General features: G+C 38.3%; 3 protein-coding genes and 1 non-coding gene across 4 annotated transcripts; 3 read left to right on the forward strand and 1 right to left on the reverse strand.

Moving 5' to 3' along the window:
- The first annotated feature begins 4583 nt into the window (after positions 1-4583).
- Positions 4584-13236, forward strand: LOC146515164 (mannose-binding protein C-like). Its single transcript, XM_085168261.1, has 5 exons — positions 4584-4814; positions 4972-5152; positions 8626-8730; positions 11779-11844; positions 12673-13236. The coding sequence occupies exons 2-5, from the start codon at positions 4987-4989 to the stop codon at positions 13053-13055; spliced, it is 720 nt and encodes a 239-aa protein (XP_085024387.1). The 5' UTR covers positions 4584-4814; positions 4972-4986; the 3' UTR covers positions 13056-13236.
- Positions 13237-17346: 4110 nt separating this feature from the next.
- LOC146515165 (mannose-binding protein C-like) lies at positions 17347-19816 on the forward strand. Its single transcript, XM_085167035.1, has 5 exons — positions 17347-17518; positions 17770-17968; positions 18096-18152; positions 18354-18419; positions 18871-19816. The coding sequence occupies exons 2-5, from the start codon at positions 17785-17787 to the stop codon at positions 19251-19253; spliced, it is 690 nt and encodes a 229-aa protein (XP_085023161.1). The 5' UTR covers positions 17347-17518; positions 17770-17784; the 3' UTR covers positions 19254-19816.
- A 1332-nt stretch (positions 19817-21148) lies between these two features.
- Positions 21149-23712, forward strand: LOC146515166 (mannose-binding protein C-like). The gene is made up of 5 exons (XM_085167037.1): positions 21149-21260; positions 21512-21701; positions 21865-21918; positions 22692-22757; positions 23010-23712. Exons 2-5 carry the CDS (start codon positions 21527-21529, stop codon positions 23390-23392), a joined length of 678 nt encoding a protein of 225 aa, XP_085023163.1. The 5' UTR covers positions 21149-21260; positions 21512-21526; the 3' UTR covers positions 23393-23712.
- A 397-nt stretch (positions 23713-24109) lies between these two features.
- On the reverse strand, positions 24110-24181 carry trnam-cau (transfer RNA methionine (anticodon CAU)). The gene has a single exon. It is a non-coding gene; the product is annotated as a tRNA-Met (tRNA).
- Positions 24182-25011: the final 830 nt, after the last annotated feature.

Genomic DNA, 25011 nt, shown 5'->3' on the forward strand with positions numbered 1-25011 from the left:
GACTGCTTGGGGGAAGAAGCTCTTGCAGTGTCTGGTCGTTATGGTTTTAATGCTGCGAAACCGTCTGCCAGATGGAAGGAGGGAGAACAGTGCATGTGAGGGGATGAAAGTGTCCTTCACTATGCTGTTTGCACGTCGAATGATGTGTCTGTCATAGAGTTGGGAGATCACACTTCCCACTGTTGACCGTCTCAACAGCAGATCCGTTGATGTGCAGTGGGGTGTGGGTCGTTGAGCTCTTCCTGAAGTTAACAACCATCTCTTTAGTCTTCTGAACATTTAGAGACAGGTTGTTATTCTGACACCAGTCTACCAGGTGTTGTACCTCCTCTCTGTATTCAGACTCATCGTTGTTGGTGCTAAGACCCACCACTGTTGTGTCATCTGCAAACTTGATGATGTGGTTTGAGCTGTACTGTGCAGTACAGTCATGTGTTAGCAGGGTGAACAGCAGTGGGCTAAGCACACACCCCTGCGGCAATCCTGTGCTCAGTCTGATGACTTTGGAGATTTTATTTCCTATGAAGACAGACTGGGGCCTGTCAGTTCGGAAGTCCAAGATCCAATTGCAGAGGGAGGTGTTTATTCCTAGTGAATCCAACTTCTTTACCAGCTCCTGGGGAATGACTGTGTTGAATGCTGAGCTGAAGTCAATAAACAACTTAATAATAAGCAACTTTTTGTCGAGATGGGAGAGAGAAAGGTGAAGAGCAGATGAGATGGCATCATCTGTGGATGATGTTATGTTATGTTGGCGATAAGCAAACTGTATTTGGTCCAGATTCAGTGGAAGCTGAGTTTTCATGTGCCTCAATACCAGCCTCTCAAAGCACTTAGTGATGATGGGCGTAAGTGCCACCGGCCGGTAGTCATTGAGGCAGGACACAGTGGACTTCTTTGGCACTGGGATGATTTTTGTGGTTTTGAGGCATGCAGGTACCACAGCTGAGATCAGTGATGCGTTTAGGAGGTCCGTGATTTCCCAACAATGATTTCTCAACTTGACAGTGCAGGTAAACATTAAGTAATGTGAGAATGTAAACAACTGCTCTCCTTGAGCACCTGACAGCACAAATGAACTAGCTAATAGATGAGATGCATCCAGAATGGCTCACCAAAAGTCGAAATGTCCCCAGAAAGGACCAGTCCCATGGAACAACCAACAAATGACCTGCCTCAGCATGACATGAAAGCGAATACAAGAAAGTCTATGACACAATGCCTTATACATGCATCCTGGAATGGTTAGAACTGTACAAGATCCACATGACCCAAATGAATTCAATGGGGACGTGAAAACAACACTAGAGGCAAATGTCAAGCCAACTGCTCAAATGACCATAAACTGTAGGATTTACCAATGAGATGCTCTGTCCTCACTGCCGCTCTTCATAGGCCTGAACCCTGCAGCCAGATCATTAACAAGACTGAATGGAGCAAGTATTATTCACCTCCTTTAAAGGGATGACATAATCACTGATCCATAACACCAGGATCTACAGTAATGACATCGGAATGTCATTCAGACTGGAAAAGTATAGTTGAATGGTAACAAATAGAAGAAAGAGAGTCAGAAATGAGACGAATGCAGTACCCAAAAGCAACACTAGACACTGAGGATCACTATGAGTACCTTGGAATCCCACATGCGAACAGAAACCACGGAGGAGCCATTAGGAAAGCTGCAAATGCAACCAGAGATGATCATGTGCTTAGTGAGCACCTCAGGCAGCAGAAACCCAAGAAAGAAGAGGAGCAAGAAGAGAAACTACAATGGAAGGACAGGATGCTGCACGATGTGTCCCACCGGGAGATAGAAGAAGTGATTGAGCGAGAGTAGGTTGTCAATAGTTAAATGGGTGGGCCTATTTGCAAGTAATGCAAGATTTAAATTTTTATACAAACAAGAGAAGCGATCTGAAGTATTTGAGTTAATCATATGAAATCTGTATTTAGGCACATCTGATTTGATGGGCTGACCTAAGAGAGGAAACTCAAATACTACAGGTATGTGGTCAGAAAAAATTAAGTCACAGATTTCAATGTCAAGACGTGACAGGCCACAAGATAGGACCAAATCCAAAGTATGACCACGTTCACATGTTGGGCCGTTAACTGACTGAACAAGATTAAAAGAATCTATCAGATTAAAAAAGTCATTGGCCAGTGGAGTGTTTGGGCAGCAAATGTGAATGTTAAAATCCCCCACAATTAATATACTGTCATAACTTGGTAAAATTCTTGTCAAGAATTCAGAAAAGTCTTGTATGAAGTCCTTATTATATTTCGGAGGTCGATACACTAGCGCCCATGGCACAAGAGTAGACAAACAAATTTCAAATAACTGCAGTTTAAAGCTGCTGTAGGCGTCTGCTGGTAACTGACGACAGTTGAAACAGTTTTTATAAACAGTGGCTAATCCGCCGCCCCGGCCTGTGGTTCGGGGTGAATTGAGGTAGTAGCAGAAAGTTCAGAAAACGAGCTTAAGTCACCCAAGGTGAGCCACGTTTCAGTCATCAGGAGAAAGTCCAAATTGCGAGTGGTGAAAAAGTCATTTTAGGATGACTTTTTAGCCAACGACCTGGCGTTAACCAGGGCCAGTTTAGCTAATGTAGTATTCACCGTGGGCTCGAATGATCGATCCAGAGGGCGAAGATTCTGGTAATCCACTTCACTCCTGCGAAGACGTGGGGAAGGATACCGTGGAAGCTGGATATTTTCCCTGGAATGCTGGATATCTTCTCTGGAATGCTCCCTGGAATCAGGAACAGGTGCCAATTCCAGGAGATGAACAACTTGATGTCCGAGGCTGCCGTGTAAGTAGCGACGCAGTTTCTGAGTTTTACCAGTATTCCACCCCGTTTCCCTCGCCTTCTGCAGGATTTCTTCCTGAGGGGAAGGCTAGGTGGATAACGGCGGAGAAACAGTGGTGCGGTTTCTACCACAGGGGGGACTCAGTAATCCTCACCTCCTGGGGCCATATGATACTGCCCATCAACAGTGGCTCGGATGGTTAATAGCGATTGGAAATCATACACCAAAAGAGTAGAGACATTGTTGAGAAAAACAGATATAAGCAGGGTTAGTAGAATCAAAACGGGTAACAGCTGATGGCAAGCCACACACACAGACGCCATCTTGAATCCCCACTGGGATCTACTGAATCACCCAGTGGTATCTCGCTCTCCGGTCTTTTCATTTCAAGGTGGTCATGGCTGATTTCCTCTCCCTCTTGTGGGTGGTAGGGTCGCCCGGATGGCTCTCTGGCCTTAGTTGGGTGCTGGAGGTATGTGGCAGGGGTGTGGTCTGCAGCTCTGCTGCAGAGGACTGGTAGGGCAGTGTGTCCGGTGGGCAGTGCCAGAAGGCTGGCAGACCAGCTGGGACTGGTTGGTGTGATCAGTCCTGCTATTTCAGTTACCAGCTGCGACAGGAGAGAAAAAGGCTGCACCATGAACATGCCAGCTGAAAGCTGATCAGAATTATTTAAAAAGTGGCAAATAAAATGTAACCAACCTGTTAACAGTGTGTACTTCTGGGTCCTTTGTGTCACAGACACCAACTGTCTATCACCTATAATCCAGTTTTGAGATCCCTTCTCAGGTGCCTTAATGCCCACTCACATCTTGTGTCAGTTGATCTCAGTAAGTCACATGATAGGGTGAGGCAAGGTCTCACAGTGGTTTCACCTGAAAGCTCTGATAATAATCACCCACACTCTTTTTCAAACCTTGCCACACGTGATGAGTAACATGATCAATAATGGCTCAACAACCTTCTTGAAGGAAAACTCCCACTAGCGCTTAAAATCCTGGGAGTCTCCACCATTTGGTCTCAGACTTAATGAAGCTTCTTGGATGAGAGACAAAATGTCTTCAAGAAATTTAAAACAGTCCTATGGTTTTTCTTTCCAAGCTCCTCAGATTACCATGACCTGGACCTATACAGTTATGTAAAATACATGTTTCATCAAAGATAAGTCTGTGTTCTTTGTGGTTTAATATAATAAAATAGTAAAGTTTGAACTACAATTTGTTTTATGATACACATATTTGTCTTTCTCAGAGTGTTTTAGCTAAAAAGAGGCAGGCTTTGGGCCTCATACCCCCCCCACCCCCCTCTTTTCTGTGTCCAACAAAATACTCACCTGGTTTTTATTTCCTCTCTAAAGAGTGTCAGATATTTTTGACTTTGGGTTCTGAAATTGTTTTAAAGCTGTACATGAAGCAGCACAACTAGTCGATAACTACTTACGTATAATGGTGAGTTTCTATTTTATTTTCATTTTAATACTATTTGACACTAACATAACTGAATAACTTTGCAATTTACATTTATAAAAATTCAGTTTAGAAAAATTACATCATCTGCATCTGGCTGTCCTTTCTACTAACTGTGAAATTACTGCTTGATCCTATTTACTAAATGTCAATTGGAATTATGATCAGAACACTAACATAAACTGTAAATAAGAAAATCTTTCACCAATACTGAACCAACATTACTGATCAGATTCTATTTATCTTTCATCTAAACCCTGCTATATTTCAGATCTAGGAATGCAGGCCTTTTGATTATTCACGTTTGACTGATCACAGTGGTTTGTCTTTTGTGAGTGGAAGGAAAAGCTTTTAAAAGGCATTGGTTGTAAGTGAACTCTCGATTATGACACCAGAGGCAGACTCTGGTTTTCTTCACCTGTTTCTCATTATAGCTGGGCTGGATGTCTTATATATCTGACTTTGACTTTTTTCTTTGCCACTTCTGTTTGGAAGCTGCAAAGAAGGATCACATCCATATCATTCGTCATTTAAACTGTGAGTATTTGTCTCTAAAAAGTACAGTTTTTTCTATTCAGCTGAAAACCTGCAACCAAACAAACTGTTATTTTTCTATGATTTCATTTATTTAAATTATCATAAAAATTGAAGACGATTTTCATTAGAAAATAATTTCCAACATGTCACATTTCAGAGTTGCATAAAGAAGATGAAGCCATTTGTTTTTGTCATAACCTTCTGCCTCATGGCTCCTGTGGGCTACAGTCAGCTTTTTGGTCCTCCTGGTCCTGAAGGCCCACCTGGGTCACCTGGAGAACCCGGGGCACATGGAGAACCTGGAAAACAAGGACAGAAAGGCTTGAAAGGAGAACCTGGTGAGTGTGATAAACATCCCCCCCAAATACACTCTCAGGCAGGGTTATTTTTAACCCCATAATGCCAAGTGTATTGTACACGACTTTTTATAGGGTTTTAAAAATTTTACATTATCAGTGTGATTCTTTTCCACCAAAAAACCTAAATAAACTGCACAATACATTTTCAAGCAATAATCTGTTGTTTTTTTAAAAAAAATCCAAATGCAGTAAGTTGCGGTAAGCAGTAGTTCAACAAATACTTCAATTAAAAAACAAACAGATTTTCCTGGAAATTACTTCATGGTCTAACATATTTGTGCCTCACATGGTTCTGGGTATTTGACCCAGTGTTTTTTTGATTTTGGACTGTTGAATGTTGTTTTGAGGTTTATGTGATTTCTTTATAGTTCTACATTGTTTAGTCTTTTGTGTCTAGTATTTCCCAGTGCTTCCTATTTTAATTATTTATGTGTTTAGTTCTTAGTTCTTTGTTCGTTTTCAAGCCCAGGTTTTCTTAGTCTAGCATCTGTGCGTCTTCCCTAGTGACCCGTGTATGTTTTCGGTCTTGCTTCCATGTTTATTCACCTTCTTTCTCCACAGTTGAGTCCCTGTGTCTCTTTGGTCCCTCTGTGCCCTGTCTCTGTAGTTTGCCTTGTTTACCCTGTCAGTGATGTCTCCATGTAATTTTCCCTTGTCTATGTCAGGTTTGTGTGTCTCAGTCTCCATGTCAGTGTTAGTTTCCTAGTTTATTGCTATAGTCACTTGTGTTGTGTATGTTATGTATGTAGGTTTCTTTCAGTTAGATTCTGTTGACATGTGTGCCCCAGGTGTGTTCGAACTGCCCTGATTTCCTCCTGTGTATATTATCTGAATGTGCCTCTGTTCTTTGTCACATCATCGTCAATCCTCCCGTCATATTGGGTGCTTTCTTGTTCCGTGTTTCCTTGTAGTCAGATTTTCTTAATTTCTTTAGTTTGGTATTTTGTACTACTAAAGTAGAGTAGTAAAACTGCCTTTTTGAGTTTGGTCTCTGGAGTCTTGCATTTGGGTCCAATCCCAGCCTACCAAACAGCAGCATCGTGACAGTGCCCTAAGTGTCACGGTTTGGAAGGCAGTCCACGTGGAGATAAGATAATGTGGACCCAAACGCAGACACAGATGCATGAGAACTTTTAAACTGAAAGCCAGCCTTTATTAGAGGCTCTACAAAAGACTGCAAAACAACTAATGAATGGAAGAAATAAAAATGCTACAAAAACCTAAACTGGATGAAGCTAAATATAATAATATGGGAAGCCTCAAAAACATTACAAAAAACCTGAAACCTAGAAGTGTTGTGTGTGTGTGTGTGTGTGTGGGGGGGGGGGGGGGGGGGGGGGGGGGGGGGGATTCACACAGGATGATGAACAGAGGATCTGGTAAGGAGCAAAGGAGAACACACACGGTGGCTGTGTCCCATTTCAGGGTCTGCACGCTTGAAGTACGCGCACTACGTACGGTGCGTACTGTAAGTACGAGAAGTGCGGAAGTGAGAGGCGTGTGAAATGGGACGGTATATGCTTTGTCGCGCTGTTCAGGTTGCCTAGCAACCATGATACTAACCGCGAGACACATTACATACGTTTGACAGAAATGAAGGAGAAAATTGTTTTGTTGGTCAATCATTTTTGTCATGACATCACTGTGATTAGTTGAGTATCTGAGGCTGAGACCACAGGACTGTAAAACATGATTCAAGGGCTTCATTTCTGTACTGAACAGTCATTTAAGATTAGCTAGTAAATAATAATTAGTTAATGTTGTTCATGAGACTAAAGTCATCTCACTATGGTAATGTAAATATAATATGGCCAATATTATAGTATTGTCAGATTATTATGAGATATATATATATATATATATATATATATATATATATATATATAACTGACTTTCAGCTTGTTGTGTTTGTGGATATATGACTGACTTTAATTATCCATAAAATCATCAGATTCTCTGTAAGATTAAGGTCAACTATATGTATATTTAGAAGTAGAGGCTTTAAAACCAAGTTAATGCTGAAAGTACAAACATCACTAGTGTCACATAACTTTGCCGACATGTGGCCAACAGCAATGTTTTAATGTTCTTCATTATTAAACATTCGCACATGAATAAGTGACGTCATATTCAGTACTCACTTTTGACAGTTCACTCTTGGCCGCTCCCTTCTGCCGTATTTTGCGGCAAAATTATCCACACCCACCGCCGCGCTATGAATTGTGGGATATATGGGACCACGAAGCGTGCACCAGACCACGCTTGATATTTGGGGAAATCGACGGCGCATTTGGAGTATGCATTTGAAGTACACTTCGAATTGGGACAGCCGTCGTCGCGTGGCGGTGACGTAACCGCACTTAAAATGCGTACTTCAAGCGTGCAGACCCTGAAATGGGACACAGCGAACATACAGAGGGTAATGAGGAAATGGCAAACAGGAGGCGAACACAGCTGTAACTAATCAGACCAAACAGGGAGGAAGCAAAACAGAATACACTGACATAGGACACAGACTGTCAAAGTAAAGCAGGAACACATGTAACGCATAGATGCAAACTTGACAAGGGGATACGGCTGACAGGGGAGACAGAGCAAACATTGAATACAGAGACAGAAAGCAAAAGACTAAGAACTCTAAATAACATTGAAACCAAAGACTAGAGACTCTAAATAAGACAAAAGAAAAGACTTCTAATAATAAACAACACAAAACACTGGGTCACCGAGCCAGGACCGTGACAGTAAGTGGTGATGTGTTGGGATTTGAATTTGGCCCCCCTTCTGGATCAATATATCTACAATATATTTGGGAAAAAGTAAGCCCTGGTTTGAAAAAGTGTTTGCTGCGTTCCTGATTTCATATTTCTTTTGTATGTTTGTCACACTTAAATGTTCTCGATCATCAAACAAATTTGAATATTAGACAAAGATAAAACAAGTAAATACAAAATGCAGTTTCTTAATAAAGGGGTTTATTATTAAGGGGAAAAAATCCTTGTATATGTGTATTCATGTGCGCATGACTATGTGTGTTTGTGTTTGGGGGTGCGTTTGTGTGACCTCCTGCTCACAAAAGGGTCATAAAGGCAGGAAGTTTACTAAACAAGAAAGCTGAACCTTCACATAGGATGTGCCTATAATAAAAATCTATAGCCTCCCCGACCATTCAATAGGCTGGGGAGGGGGTCAGAAACAAAGGAATGTCTTTGATCACATAGTTTGAACCAAGACTTACAAATTTAAGTACAATATTGGCAACATTTAACAATTTGACTCCAACATGGATTTTTTCACATTGTTGTGTTGTGTACATGATCATTTTCCCCACCTTATATGGACGGCATTTATAAACAACAACAGGGTAAAAAAAATTTCTCTGGAAAACCAGAAACTGGAAACATTGGTATGAACTTCACATCTTATTTGATGTGTTTATATCTTCATTTTAGGGGCTCGAGGGCCTAAAGGACAACGTGGAGTTTCAGGACCTCATGGACCAACCGGAACACCTGGAGTGCCTGGCCCACCTGGAACTATTATAATGTGTGGACGAGGTTAGATCATAAGAATAACTTTATTGATCCCAGAGGGAACTTCACAGACACACACTTTAATAGTGGCTCTATGGTGTTGTGGTTTATACATTTACCTAACAAGTCATATCTGAATTCAATCCTGTGAAACTTAAAACCCTTTGGGGTTGTGTCAGGGAGGGCATCTAAGGCAAAAACATGCAGGGCTACCTACTGTCTTGACAACTTGTGAATAAGGGAACAACTAATAGCAGTTTAACCCTAAATATACAACACATGAAAACTACATTCCCATAAAATATGCTCTTTTAAGTTTCTAGTGAAAACCAAAAATCTTAAAAACAAAGAAGGTTGGTGGTGTTTGTCTTGACTCCATTGTGAGACCATTTTTTCTCCTTATATTTGATCTTTCTTTTGTTTTAATTTTAATTTTACTTTCTCAATTTTTCTCTAGGTTTAGTCTCTAAACTTAATTGGTTAGGTTTCTGAAAGGATAATGGTTTTGGGAGTTGAATCACAATTCACTATGGTTTAGCTTATTAGGGAAGTCAAAATCCCATCCAGGGCCGCGCAGAGATGTTTAAAGGGGCGGGTGCTCAAAGTTAAAAAGGGGCACATTGAACCAGGCTGAATAACAACGACACACATTCATCAAGAATCTAATATGGGATCGCATCATACTATATCACTGTTGTGAGGTGGCGACAAGGCAAAGCAAACGTAGCCTATGTTTTACCTGATGGGTACAATGTTGCTGTTGAGGGGTTGCTGCTGCTCCTGCTGCTGATAGTGCTGGAGGGCAGGGCTGTGTTGATCTGAGACTGTAGACATTAAAAAGTCCATAGGAGAGATGGTAGCTGATTAAACAAGTGTCATGAGATAATAACAAAATGCAAAGATTGGTGACAGCGCTTGGAACCATAAGGCAACAAAAACTGTGAGAAATAAATTAGGCTCTGCCTGTGAATCACTCTTTGCTTCTCTTCTTCCTTCCATCACTCTACACTTGCTGTCTATCTGAGAACAAGGCACAACTTGCTATTGCAATAAACTATAATCTAATTATCCACACCTAACAACTCTTGCACTTAATCTATAATAAAATGATGACAGAAAAATGTTATAGCACTGCCTTTAGTAGCCTCACACAGCTCCTACTGTTTCCTCCTCATGTCCTTACCAGCCATGTCTGGACAATGTTATATCATGAGTAATAATTTTAAAAAAATCCATATACATAAAACACACACATGCACGCACACACAGTGACATTTTAGACCTTCTTCAGAATATTGTATATACTATGGGCATCACTGTGCTGATCCAGAATCCTTACATTATTATTTATTACTAGAGCTACAATATAAAGCAATGAGGAGGGGGAAGTAATAAATATGAAATAATGTCATTATGATGATTCCATTTGTTTCACTATCCACTCTGTGCAGGGCAAAGCTTATTACATTTTTAAGCTGTAGAGATACAATAATTTTACATCTGTAAAATCCAAATTTTGTCTTACTTAAAATCTAAATCAAATATAATCTGCTTCTTAATGTATGTTCTTTAAAATACAGCGTGTGTTTTTTAAAATATTATAATAATGCATAATTATGTGGACATGCATATTAGATCGTTTTTTAGTGAAATATAATCCCCCCAGAAAGGCAGGAAAAGCCCTGTAACTTACTTTAAAACTAAATATGTTCCCTAAAACGGTGACAGAGCTACAGACCCATGACAGCCTTACCCAGTGAGCTAGCAGCTATGACCAGCACTACTTGTGCAGTTAATAAAAGGACAGGTAATGTTCGTCGCGCTGTTGCAAACACAGCACGCTCATCAAGACAACTTACCAACGTGTACGTAATAAGCCAATACTCCTGGGTACTATACACTACAGTGTACGCTGTACACCTACTTACTGGTTTTGTTGCATCAGTCTGTATGGAAGAAATATAGTAAGTCTGTGTCTCTGAGTTAATTTGTGTTTCTCCTACAGCTCCGGACTGCAAAAAATGTGCATGCTCTTTGTGAGCTCGTTCCCGGCTCATAACCAGCACGTTCTGCCGTCAAGGGCGATCATTGGTTAAATGTGATCATGTGACTGATGCAAGCCAGATCCTTTTATTTAGCAAAACCGTGATTAATAGTATATATTATTGTTGAGGGGCACAGACAGGACTCCGCACGCCCACACACGTAAAAAAAATAAATAAATAAATAAATAAAAAATTTTAAAAGTTGCCTCAACAAAAGGGCACTTTGGGCACCCATCAGGTAAGGAGCGGGTGCTCAAACCCCTCCAGCCCCCCCCCTCTGCACGTGCCTGCTCCCATCTAATACAAAGTATGTCTGGTAAACCTGTCAGGGCTGCAGCTCCCACACATCCCACAAAGAGGACTCAAATGCAGGCACTTACTGAGTTGTGAGGGAGGTTTATTGCAAAAGGCAAACACAAAGAGGACATTACAAAAACAGAACTAAGGGTAATCTAAACTGGGAGAAACGTAACTATTTAACGGCAATCCTGAACACGAGGGGGGACAGCAGGGAGAGGACAAAGTGGATTCACAGACAGTTTTCCAGGAGACGAACACAGACGGACCAGTCATGAGCACATAAGTTTTCACAACATAAAAACACACAGAGGGACACTGGGAAATCACACACACACAGGTGGGAGACACAGCTGGACCTGATTAACCTGACGAGACAGAGGAAACACTAACACCAGGGACCAACAGAGGGAGCACCAACCCAGAATCCCAGAACACAAATCATCCCAAACCTAGAACATCACAAATAATTATAATAATAATAATAATAATAATAATAATACACCAAACCCAAAATCATTGAGTACCAGGACTCCATGACAAAACCTTTATGCAGACAAAACTTTTAGTATATACTGAACCAGGTTTAGCACCAGATGCATTGTATTGTGAGATGTCCCTTATGTTTTCATAATTATTTTACAGTTTTGAGAGACGTGGAAAAAGACAGATAACTAAATATGCAAATGAATAAATACACACTTTGTTAACTCTAATGTGTTTTGTCCAGATCCTATTGGCTCTTTTCAAAGCGACACTGAAAAGCTAATGAAGCGAATTGCCAAGTTTAAACTTGGTAAGTATCTTATCCATATTCATTTGTTTCAAATACATAACTGATATTTTATAGCATAACAGACAGCTGTTATTTCTTTCTGCTGTATTTTAAATTTGATGGTATATCTATGTTCTGGGGAGTTTGGCCTCACTATTACATACACAGGACTCTTCAATGGAGAAAACAGTATTAAGACCACCCCTACACCTACAATTTAAGGCAAACCAGACATAAGTAGCAATAGTCAAGATGTTGTTGTCAGCCACAGAAGGGACTGGTGTGGTAGTGGGTTGCAAAGTAGCTTGCAGATGACCAGCAGCTGTAGTCAGGACTCAAATTAATGCCTATTTGTATTATTTTGTTCAGATTAATGCAAAGATTTGCTGTCACTGAATGAAGCTAAGAGGTCACATCACTATTGTAATCAATAATAGTATAATAAACAGCATTCTTTAAGTTGATAAAGAAAAGACTACATAGTTGGTTTTTAGTTTTATTTTATTAAAATACCACCAGTTTGCAACAACAATAACCTGAAGTCAACACTGTAAAAACTATATTGATAAACAGTAACAAAATAATTTTCCAATGGCAATGCAGTAGCTGTAAAGAACATATTATTGATTAACATTAATAAAATTCTCATATTTAGAGGTTTTACTTCAAAATCCAAATTTCTTTTTTGAGACAATTCATGGTATATTAGTAAAATAAAATTTAACCGAATAAGAATCTTTAGATAAGCTTTAGAAAAGGCAACAATTATTTTGCCAGAAAATATATCCTTAAGATTGCCTACAAGTAAATGTCTTTTTTCTCATTTTACTTTTCTGTGCTTTTTTTCAGCTGTAAACTATGATTTTGTCCAAATAGTTGATCAAAAATACTTTGTCTCCAACAAGCACAGAGGCAGTTTCTCAGAGGCTGTAGTGTTTTGCAGCCAACGTGGTTTAGAGCTGGCGTTGCCACAGAACGCGGAGGAGAACAACGCACTGACTCAAGTTCATGGCAAATTCAGAGCCAAAGCCTGGATCAATGTGAACAATAAAAAAGCTGAGGGGGAGTTTAAAACTGACATGAAAAATCGACCTCTGACCTTTAAAAATTGGGGAGAAGGGCAGCCAGACAAATCCATTGAGGATACAGGCTGCACAATGCTGTCAGAAAACGGTTCCTGGCAAGTGACACATGAATGTTCTCTCAATGTCCACATCGTTTGTCAGTTATAGAAATGTCTCATGAGAAGAACTGCAAAAAACTCCCAAAACAAACAAACACAAATCCCACATTTATGTGTATATGTGTATTTTCAGCTTTGCATGCTTAATCTAACTCTGTTTCAGCCTTCTTGTGTGTGATGGCAACTAAAGATTATGTAATGCCAAAAGTGACAAAGCAATGAAATAAGATCAAAATTCAGACACGATACCTTTTATGTTTAATTTACATCAGTTCATCTAAATCATCTGTTAATGCAGGGTGTCTTTACATTAGAAAAACTACTTTTTCAGCTTTTGTTTTACAAAATATTTACTTTTGCCTAAGCATATTCATAAATACACTACATTGCTAAAAGTATTCCCTCACCCATCCAAATCACTGGATCAATCACTTCCATGGCAACGAGTGTATAAAGTCAGACACCTAGGCTGTAGACTGCTTATACAAACAATTATGAAAGAATGGGTTGCTCTCAGGAGCTCAGTGACTTCCAGTGTGGTATCGTGATAGAATATTACCTAACTAAATATTCCACAGTCAACTGTTAATGGTATTGTAACAAAGAAGAAGTATTTGCAATGACAGCAACTCAGAGTCAATTGCTACAAAGCTCCAAACTTCATGTGGCCTTCAGATTAGCTCAACATCAGTATGTAGAGAGCTTCATGGAATGGGTTTCCATGGCTGAGCAGCGCATCCTTACATCACCAAGCACAATGCAAAGTGTCGGATGCTGTTGTGTAAAGCTTGCTGCTACTGGACTGTAGAGCAGTGGAGACATTTTCTCTAGAGTGACAAATCATGCTTCTCCATCTGATGGGTGGGAGAGTCTGGGTTTGGCAGATGCCAAGACAATGGCATTTGTCTGACTGCATTGTGCAAAGTGTAAATTTGGTGGAGGAGGGATTACAGTGCAAGGTCGTTTTTTAGGAGATGTACTCGGACCCTTAGTTTCAGTGAGAGGAACTCTAAATGTTTCGCTATACCAAGACATTTTGGTGCAAGCAAGACCCATAAAGACATGGATGAGCAGGTACGGTGTGGAAGAACTAGACCTCAGCTCGAGAGAACACCTCAGTGACGAATTAGAGCAGAGACTGCAAGCCAGGCCTTCTTGTCCTATATCAGTGTCTGACCTCACAAATGTGCTTGTGGGAGAATGGTCAGAAATTTCCGTAAACACACTCCAAGATTTAGTGGAAAGCCTTCTCGGAATAGTTGAGGCTGTTATAGCTGCAAAGGGTGGCCCAGCATTAAGAATGGTAAGTGAATGTGAACATAAGTGAATGTGGCTGCTCCCTTGGACACATAAAAGGGTAATTTCAGGTGTCATGTGACTTTTCTTCCGCACAATATGTTTTGTCCACTGTTAGGGCTGAAAAAGATTAAATAAAGCAGTTTTTACAAACACGTCACAGAGCTGACTTTGCACAAGAATGAGGAAGAGAACATCATACTAAATCAAGTTTTTGGATATATTTACAAAAAGGCCTGGATCAACACGAGAAACAAAAAAGTGTCTGTTCGTGTGTGTGAGTCTAAAAAAAATGACAAATGCGCAGAAATGATAAATTTGCTTAATAAATTGTTCTTAAATTTGGTTCATTGTTTGATTTCTTTTTTCTTCAGCTACAAGCTACAAGTTTGTCCAAAGAATTGGTCAGAAATACTCTTGCAAGGATAGAGTTTCCTTCACCTTGTAGTCCAGAAATAAGAACTCTGCATGCATCAACACTTGAGCTGGCTGTGTCCCAGAGTGAGGAGGAGAACAGCGCATTGACCAAAGGGTGTGGGGGATGTTTGCACAGCAGCTTAGATCAATGTCAGAAATAACATGACAGAGGGGAATTTTGAGGTTAACATGAAAAACCAACCTCTGACCTTTGCCAAATGGGGAGATACAGGCTGCACCATGCTGTCAGAAAATAGCATCTGGCAAGTTACACTGAAATGCTTCCTTGAGTGCATTTGTCAGTTATAGCAGAGATATTATTATTTTTGTTATTGCAGGAAAGCTAACTGTGAGACACCAATTGATTTCCTCTTTCATAAAAAACTAATTAGCAGATGTTTATAGTTTTACAAATACTGAAATCCCATTAGTTCGTTATTTTTTGTTTTTAACACAAACACTTAATCATTCAGTCATCAATATATAAAGATGGAGATAGTGATTACAATGGAGATTTATAATCCACTCAGAATAAAATCTATAGCGTCCATTTTTCTAACTGGAAATTAAGTTGTCAGACTGTCAGTCAGTCAGACTTTTCAGCACACTAATCAATAATCATCCATTTGTCCTGTTGTAATTTGTCACACTGATAGAAAAAATGTCTCCTAAAGTTGGATTTTGGAGATGATGTTAATAGTTGTTCACAGATTGACACTTAGTCACATAATAATGTCAAACATTCTGTGAGGTACAATGTCTGAAGTTGAAATTCTAAACCCTAACATATTTGGAACCAAATACTCTTGTGAATAACCGTGTGAAGCAGGCAGGGATAGACCCAAATGGAGACTCATTTGGGTGAAAAGGAAGTCAAAAAAGGCAGCTGAACTAAACTAAACAATACAAAAACCAAACTGAGAAATGTGTGACATAAGCAAGTGTGTGGAACACATGGTGGGGAATGAGGGCGATCATGACAACGGACGGAGGTAAACAGAGGATTTAAATACACATTTATTATTAAAATAGACATAACATAAAAAAAATACATGTCCGAAGCACCATATCATCCCGTTATCAGACAGAACTATCACATGATCAAACAGAAGCTGTCAGTTCAGCTGTAAAGTGATCAATCATAATGAAGCAGTTCATTATAAATTGTAGATTCAAGCTGCTCTTTTGGCCACCAGATGTCACCAAAGATAACTGTGTTGAAAAGCTTTGAGTAATGAACCGTTTTGCAGTACTTCAATGCTTCAGAAAGCTTAATTTGGCCATCCCTAGGAAGTGATACTCTACCGCAGAGAGCACGGACACCAAGTGACAAGACGACACATAGGAGTGCTTGTGTAAATCACCCTTTTGCCATTTTTATCCTGACTCAACAGGTCTGTTTAGCAAGTAGTTAGATCAGATTGATTTTAGCAAGCAGAATTCAGCTTTGAGATCAGAACTAACTGTGACAGCATGAATCAGCTGGAGCGCTGTTGGACACATTCAAAGAATTTAATTGTGCAAGTGGGAATGAATGCCTGTGCCAGTGAAATAAAATTTTAGTGATGATGTTTTCTCTCATATGCCACTTTTAACCAATATATAATTCCGTACTCAAGTCATTATTAACAGATTCCAATGGAATCGGTAGCAACCCTGCTTCCCAAGAGAATAGCCAGCTGTGACCATAAGTTAGCAGTAATCTAATTAAAAGGTGTTGCAAATATGCAATGAGACAAAAGTGTAATTTTAAAGAATGTCAAAGAATAGTGTGGACACACATAAAAAGGCTATAAGTAGAAGACTTTTGGACTCCAGAAGCAACAAAATTTTGACTCTAATGGGGTCTCAAAAACAGTTACTTAACCAAAGATATTTTCAAAACTACAATAAAGCAGTAATTATTACTAACAGTTAAATGGATACATTAAGAGCTGCTTTTTTCTGCCTCTTGTGCCTGTCATAAATTTTGACACAAGTAAAGATTTTACTGTTTATCTGGATTCATAATGTCTCCCTGTGCATAATTACTATACATGGATTTGGATTTGCTGTCTGTGCAACAATTCTCAGGGACCACCTTGGAGATGCAATTCACTTTAGAAACATATTATCGTAGACATTTTTCATGCACTGATAAAGAAATTATGAAACAAATGAGCAATTAAAACACAACAAGCCTATAGGCTTAACAACGAGTTAAGTTAATTGTTTGCAACAAGTTGACGACTTTTGCATTGTTTCCAAAGCTGGAAATCTGAAGCTCATTTAGTAATCTTTATCATCAACTTGGCCACATATGTCTCTGTCAATGTCTTTGCTACACTAAGTTCAACATGTTTGAAGTTTTAAATGTTCAAAACAGACCCAAGCCAAGTATTTATATTTTTCAGAAACATACATTTTGTGAGTGTGGTATTTTTATTGCATGAAAACTATGCTCTGTGTGAAACCATATTTTGTTTCATACTGAAGTTTGTCTGCACAAATACCTGAAGAACGACCGTTTTTTTTGTCTTAAACCATGCTTTATTTGTGGTGGGGAAATAAAGAGAAAATAAATAAGAGAAAATAAAGAGTGCTGAAAAAATATTAATCTGGAAAGTAGGTTGTGCTTCAGCACAAGAGGGAGGATTCTACATTCTGACATTTTTTTCTATCCCAAATGAGATTTTGTAGCTGTTGTTTACTTTGGAGAGAACGATCCCTCTTACATTAGTTCTACCTAATATCTCAGTTATTTTGTTGGGACATTAGCAGTGAGGCAGTACACCCAACAGACTGCTCTTCATTTATATTGTAAGTACTTTCCTGCTTATTGCTTTATTCTACTAAATTTAATATTATCATGAGTGTTACATATTGTTTGAAGTATTGCTTGACATTCTAAACATATACCTAGAAAATCCCCCGGAGCTACGATCAGAATATTTAATACAATCTCTCTTTTGAATGATCAGATTTCATTTTTGTTACACATATTGAATCAGTCAAACCAAGGTAAATCTGGGAAAAATGTACATTACATATATTTTTAATGATCATTTCAGTTCTTCACTGAGAAGATGAGCCGACTTCTTTTTTTGTTTATCTTGTGCCTGTTGGCCCGCATCACCTACACTCAGTTTCCAGGTCCTCCTGGTCTTAAAGGTGAGAAAGGAGATCGAGGAGTTTCTGGGACACAAGGAGTGCCTGGACCACGTGGGCGAACTGGAATTCCTGGACTGCCTGGACGTCCTGGTGAAATAGGTCAAAAATATTATGAGTTCACTAAAAGAATGTTGTAAAGAATATGACTTCTTATCATCGTTTGATTTTGACACATATTTATGCAATTTGACTTTAGAAGGCTTAATGTCTGTTTCTTTGCTTTCAGGGGGAGTAGGAATAGATGGGCTTCCTGGGCACCCTGGAGAAACAGTGTGCACTGAAGGTAAAGATAAGATACAATAAGATGAGAAGATCCCATGTAGCATACTGATATTAGTCTCAATCTGTGTCAGACAGCACAAGATCAGTTTGATGACAGATTGCACAGTGAATTAGTTGTTGCTCTGTAATTTAAAAGAAAAATAGACCACACAGACTCATCAGCTCCTTTCATTCCTGTTGTACGCTCACAATTTAATTTCAGCTACAGTTGAATCCACTTGCCCAGATGTTGAAACCTTAAAAAGCAGACTTGCTGAGTTAGAACTGGGTAAGTATCATCATCAAGGCATTATTAATTATGTTTATTTAAAACTTTTTCAAAGACCATCCGTTAATAATTTGTTGTTGCAATTTACAATAAATCCAGTGTTTTTGCCTGATGTTACAACTTGATCAACATTAAAAAAGTTAGTTGATTAACAGTTAGCAGCAATAAAAAAACAGCTGATCAGAACATCAAAGCTAAAAACATTTGAAGATGACTGATGAATTGGCATATTCATTTAGAAGCCTCCAGAGATTTTGGGTATGGTGTGTGATCTTGTTCCTACAAGCTCTGTGTTTTTAAAATTTGATTTTACTTGCCTTTCTTGTATCTAACTATGACAAATGCACCATGTAGATGAAGCTTTTTTCATTGTTTCCTAATTGCTTATTTACCTTTGTTGATAATGATTTCTGAGTCACAGTTTGTTCCCTGACATTTTTGTGTTCTCTAGCCATTAACTATCACTTTGTCCGGAAAGTTGGTCAGAAATACTTTGTGTCCAACAAGGAGAGAGGCTCTTTCCCCAGGGCTGTCGAATTCTGCTCCCAACAACGCATAGAGTTGGCTTTGCCCCAGAATGAAGAGGAGAACAATGCATTGACTCAAGTGTTTGGCGACGATTACAAGGCATCTTGGATCAGTGTCAACAACAAAAAGGCAGAGGGGAAATTTGAGGTGGATATGAAAAACCAACGTCTCATCTTTACCAAGTGGGGAGAAGGTCAGCCAGACAAATCCATCCAAGATACAGGCTGCACCATGCTGTCAGAAAACGGCATCTGGCGAGTTACACCAGAATGTTCCATGAACGCTTACATCACTTGTCAGTTATAGAAAAATCCCGGTTCCTTGCGAATCTTGCTTTTAGCAATTTCCCCCCACTATCATGTTTATCTCAACATTTTGTATTGCATTTTTATTTCTTATATTACATGTAGAGAAATGTTCTCATTTACCCCAATGGAAGAAAAAAATCTAAGCTTGCAGTTGTTTATGAATTATGGGTAAAGCATCGGGGCTGCATTTTGTAGAAGAAAGAAAACTTTGTACTATTAAAAATGAGACCAACGATTCTCAGTTGACCAACTGAAGTGAAACTCCCAATGGCAATGAGTTCATGAATGCATTGTAATAGGAATAACTATTATCTAACAGACCTAAGTTTAAGTCAGTTATTCTGATGCTTGACTGATGTATTGTCAATAAATCATCTAAGCTAACTCTTCATGGTTTCAAATAAATGCTTTTGCATCACTATTGTGCTTTCTGCTACATGTCAGTGTCTTTATGTTAGACAAAAGCCTTTTTCTGTCTCCATCTTCATAATTCTATAAATATAATAATAAATGTATAACGAATTAAACATTGAACTGCAATAGAAACAAATTTTGTCAGTAAAGTATTATTCACATGGTTATAATGCAGTCCCAGACAATGCCATTTGAAGATATTGTTTATTTTTTTCCAAAGGGTGCTTTGAATACTTATGTAGTGTTTTCCTATAAAAACATCATATATTGTGCATTTCTACATAAAAGCCTTTTCAGCTGAAAACCTATGAAAATACAAATAAAAGTCCTAAATTAATGTTCTCCTTCAAATTTTCCAACACTTTCCAGGAAGCCGAATTGAAGTGTTTGGGTTAAGGGCAATCTGAAGGCAAGAACAAGATGTACCTAACAAAGTGTTGTGTTGTTTACTGTAGTTCCTTTTGCTTTTTTTTGCTTTTTGCGAACACAATACTGTACTTGTGGTTGAAAAACTGGAAAGAAATATTAACATACTTAGGAATAAAATTGAGGTGTCATCATAACTTAATAATATCAGAGATCAAAAAAGAGGTTGTAAAATCTTTATATAAATAAAGGTATGTGCTGTTATATTACTTATAATACTAATCCAACTCCCAGTTCCCATATGAGAGTATGCAGCTGTTGTTTACATGGAGGTCTGCCTAATATCTCAGCTATTTTTCTGTGGAATGAGCCAAAAGGAGGTACACCCAACATAGCAATGCTTATTTGTATTTTGACTTCTTCCCTAGAGTCTTTTAAGCACATCCCTAATGCTTCCATGGGAGTTGAGAGGACAAGTAGCAGCCATATGCTGCTAATCAAATGTACCAAAATTCCTCTATAATAATGAGAGAGCCTGATGAAATCATACAGAGGATGCTTTGTTCAAATTATTGCTGCTAAAGGTGATTCTGCAAAAGTATGATTCACAGTGTTTGTAGTTTTTCACTAAGAAGTGAACATAATGAAATATTTACATTGCACACAACCTCTGCAACATCTCAGTGTACTATTTTAAACATTAAACTGCTGTTAAATTTCCTTTAAATATGTGTTTCAAACAATTCAGAGTCAACTGATTTATTAATCTTAAATGTTGAACTTTGTCTTTTTAAGTCTGTCAATTTTAAGAGAGCTTTAAAACAATAATGCACTCGTGTTTTAATCTTATAGTGATGATTCTGTGGTCAAAATGAGCACAACTCTTTTTGAAATTGAGTTTTGTACAGGGAGTTGCCTTTTATGTTAAGTGGCAGAAACTGTTTGTGCCTCATAAAGTCAAATGTTATCATTTCTGCATTCACCCATAACTACGTCAAATCTGTATTCTCATGTTTAGATTCATAGAGTCTTTAAGGTATCACAACACAGTGGCAATTTTTTGGTTTGAAAGGGGGGAGGTTAATGGACAATCCCTAATGAGACGTTCCAGCTGCTTACTGTGGACTGAATCCCTCCCACATTACTTCTAGCAAATATCTCAGTTCTTTTTCTGTGGAAGCAGCAAAGAAGCAGTACACCCAGCACATCACTTCTCGTTGGTGGGGTGAGTTCTCTCCTGTTTATCTCTGTATTGTACTAAATTTTGTGCTACCAAATGGTTTTAACTCTTGAAAACACTTTAAAACAACAAAGATAAAGAAATACAACACGCTAGCTAGAAAAAAATAATTAAATTTAGCAATTTCTGAATAAAGAATGTCTATAATTGGAATATTCATCATTCTTCCATTTGAGGATTAGGGCTACATGGCTTTTATATGGAAAACTTAATACTATATTTAACCAAAATTTCAGTTCTGAACTACGAAGATGAGACTGCTTCTCTTATTCTCCGTCATCTGCTTGATGGCCACTGCCAGCTTCAGTCAGCCTCCTGGTCCTCCTGGTCAAAAAGGTGAAAAAGGAGATCCAGGATATCCTGGGTTTGCTGGGATGATAGGACCACCTGGACAAGATGGTATTCCTGGATCTCCGGGGAATAAAGGTCAAAATAACCGATGTTATTACTTCATTCCAGCAGTATTTTAAAGGATGTAATTTCGAACTAAATTTAGGTCATTTATTTTTTATTTGGACAGACAAATATATTTGATTTTGAAGCCACAAGCACCTTTAGCTGGCTCACTACCTGTTTATCTATTCTGCAGGGGAGCGAGGATTTCCTGGGATACCTGGATTTCCTGGCATTCGTGGAACATGCTGTAAAGTTTACACTTAAACACCTTTTTTTGCAATGATTGCTTTAGATCATGTACACCTCAGTTATCTGGCATGTTTTTTAAAGATAAAGGCTATGTGTCCCCTGATGTGCCTTGAAATCTATGCATATGGTGACACAATTAGGCAGGCGCAGGATTAGAAATAAGTCTACTGTATTTATAGTCCGTAAAGTTACTGAAGCTTGATTGTAGACTGTCGTTCTCTCTGTAACATTTGTAGTCACACAAATTTCTCACAAGGCCTCAGTTGTTTTGGTTGGTTACGTTTACTCAAAGCTGGAGTATATAAAACAATTTATGCCTGCACGCATTTTGTATTTTCTCATGTTATCTCCTGATTTGTTGATCATAAGTGCCCACAACATAATTCACATGGGTGTAATTTGATCACTGTCTAAATTTAGATGCTGGTTAGCAGCATGTCAACGATGATGGATGAGCTAGAAAAACAGTTTACAAATGGTAACCACTTGCTTTTTCCATATTTCTCTCATGACTGAACAAAATGTCCTGAAACAGTTTAAAGAGCCCATACAGTAAGCTTAACAGAGTGATTATCTAATAATTTCAGAAATCAGAAGAACAACAACAATTCCTTCCATGTCATAAATAAATAAAAGTTTGGAAAAGAAAATCTATCAGTGGTTAAAAGTGAGGCATAAAACGAAGAAACTTTAAATGACCATTTGTAGGTACAGCACAGCTGTAAGTGTGGCCTCTGTGTAAAGTTCACTAACTTGATCTGTTTGATCCAGCTGCTACTGAGACGAGCTGCCCAGACCTCAGAGCCTTGAAGGACAGACTTGCCAAGCTAGAGCTCGGTAAGTGTCACAATCATGTGTTTTTAATTCAAGTTCAAACACAACTCAGTTACAAAGAACTGTTTTTGTCAAATACACAGGACATCTGAAAAATACAACTTTAAGTCTAATTTTCAGACATGATTGATAAGTCATCATATTCATCATCATATTTCTGTGTGACAGTTTTCCATGTGTCTACAACATTAGATTTATTTTAAATAAAAACCCTAAGAGTAACAGTTTGCTTTATTACATTTTTCTGTTCTCTAGCCATTAACTATCATTTTGTCCGGAGAGTTGGTCAGAAATACTTTGTGTCCAACAAGGAGAGAGGCTCTTTCTCCAGGGCTGTTGAATTCTGCTCCCAACAACACTTAGAGTTGGCTCTACCCCAGAACGAGGAGGAGAACAACTCACTGACTCAAGTGTTTGGCGATGTTTACAAGGCAGCTTGGATCAGTGTCAACAACAAAAAGGCAGAGGGAAATTTTGAGGTGGACATGAAAAGCCAACGTTTGACCTTTACCAAGTGGGGAGAAGGTCAGCCAGACAAATCCATCCACGATACAGGCTGCACCATGCTGTCAGAAAATGGCATCTGGCAAGTTACACCAGAATGCTTCCTGAATGCTTACATCATTTGTCAGTTATAGAAAGTTCACAGTTCCTTGCAAATCTCGCTTTGGGGGATTTTCTTTCCCCATGTCATGTTTATCTCAACTTTTCATGAAGTGAATTAACACATAACTTTCTTAAACAATGATAAATTACATTCTACCCTGCGTGTTTTTTTTTTTAACAGTTTATTCTTTTTCTTTTACCTGTATTATAATATCTGATTTTAAAAAAATTACTACTGCTAACAAAACATATTTAGAGTTTTCATCTCTCTTTTATATAAATGCCAGATGGTATTCTTAATGCGTACATGCTTTAAATATAAAAATTACACAATAAAAACAACACTGCAGAAGTGTGCTATTAAAGTTTTACTTTTTAATTTTTACCTTTTACTACAGTGAAAAAACGCAACTTTAATTGCTGTTTTCATTAATTGGTTTGACTTTGTAAACTGATATTAATGAGGCACCATATAGTTTTCTGCTCTTTTTATTAAACGCAGATAGTAATTTTGTTTGTCTCTAAACATTTTAGAAAGTAATTACATAACAAAGAGAGTGAGAATTTCAGAACAAAGATAGTGTTGTAGATATAAACTGTAGGCCTAAAGTTACTGTGGTGTGATTAGATGTTAATACTAAAATAAACATTTATTCCAAATGAATGTAATTACACGATTTAATGTAACATTATGTTACATATCTTGTAAGATTAGTTAATTAAAAAAAAAAGAAAAGAAAAAGCACACATAGCAGAGGATGGTTTCGATCCATCGACCTCTGGGTTATGGGCCCAGCACGCTTCCGCTGCGCCACTCTGCTGGGCTACGTTGACAGCACAGGACACTATTAATTGGAGCTCTGAATACGCCCCTCCCACTGTTGTCTTTCGCAGAAGCAACGACGATAACGCATTTTACACCACATTTTGAGACGAAATACTTCGTAGATAATACGCAGTTTAAACCTACCTATCACACTACTGCAACAGACTATGAGAACAACTGCTACCTGCTCCACGGTCACATAGATAAAACATCACGAGGGACTTTTTTTGGTTGTTCCCGCCTTTGTTGTAAAGCACAGTTATAGGCGGCAGAGGGCGGTGTTGCTCATTCTTGTTTCAACATTTGAAACAACAGCATTCAAAAGCAAAGAGACACGTTTAAAAATCTAGATGATTCAATTCATTAAGTTATATTTGTTTTTTTATTCAGCCATACTTTTGAACTTACAGCTCACTATAGTAGTCATAAGATCTCACATTTCACAGTACTCATTTCTCTACTTAGAGCATCATCATGTTTATCATCAAAGTCGGTTTTCATTGTGTCATTGGCTCAAAGTTGACTCATTTTTAAATAGCATCAGAATCATTTCACTGGTGTTCGGAAATCAAACGAAGAAATTGTGCCTCTAACAATGTTTTTCATAAGCTCCACAATACAATGACAGTTATTGTTTTGCTGAAATGAATTTTTTGAAAAATTGGAAATAATTTATAAATTAAATAACCTGTGTGTACTGTAATATTTTGATTATACATATTTAATGGCAACATTTGATTTAAATGCCACATGTCATTGACACAAAATTGACACAAAATATCACAATATTGTCATCTCTGATCACTCCCCTGTCACATTAACCTT

This window comes from Neolamprologus multifasciatus, chromosome 7 (assembly GCF_963576455.1).
Source record: "Neolamprologus multifasciatus chromosome 7, fNeoMul1.2, whole genome shotgun sequence".
NCBI lineage: Eukaryota > Metazoa > Chordata > Actinopteri > Cichliformes > Cichlidae > Neolamprologus > Neolamprologus multifasciatus.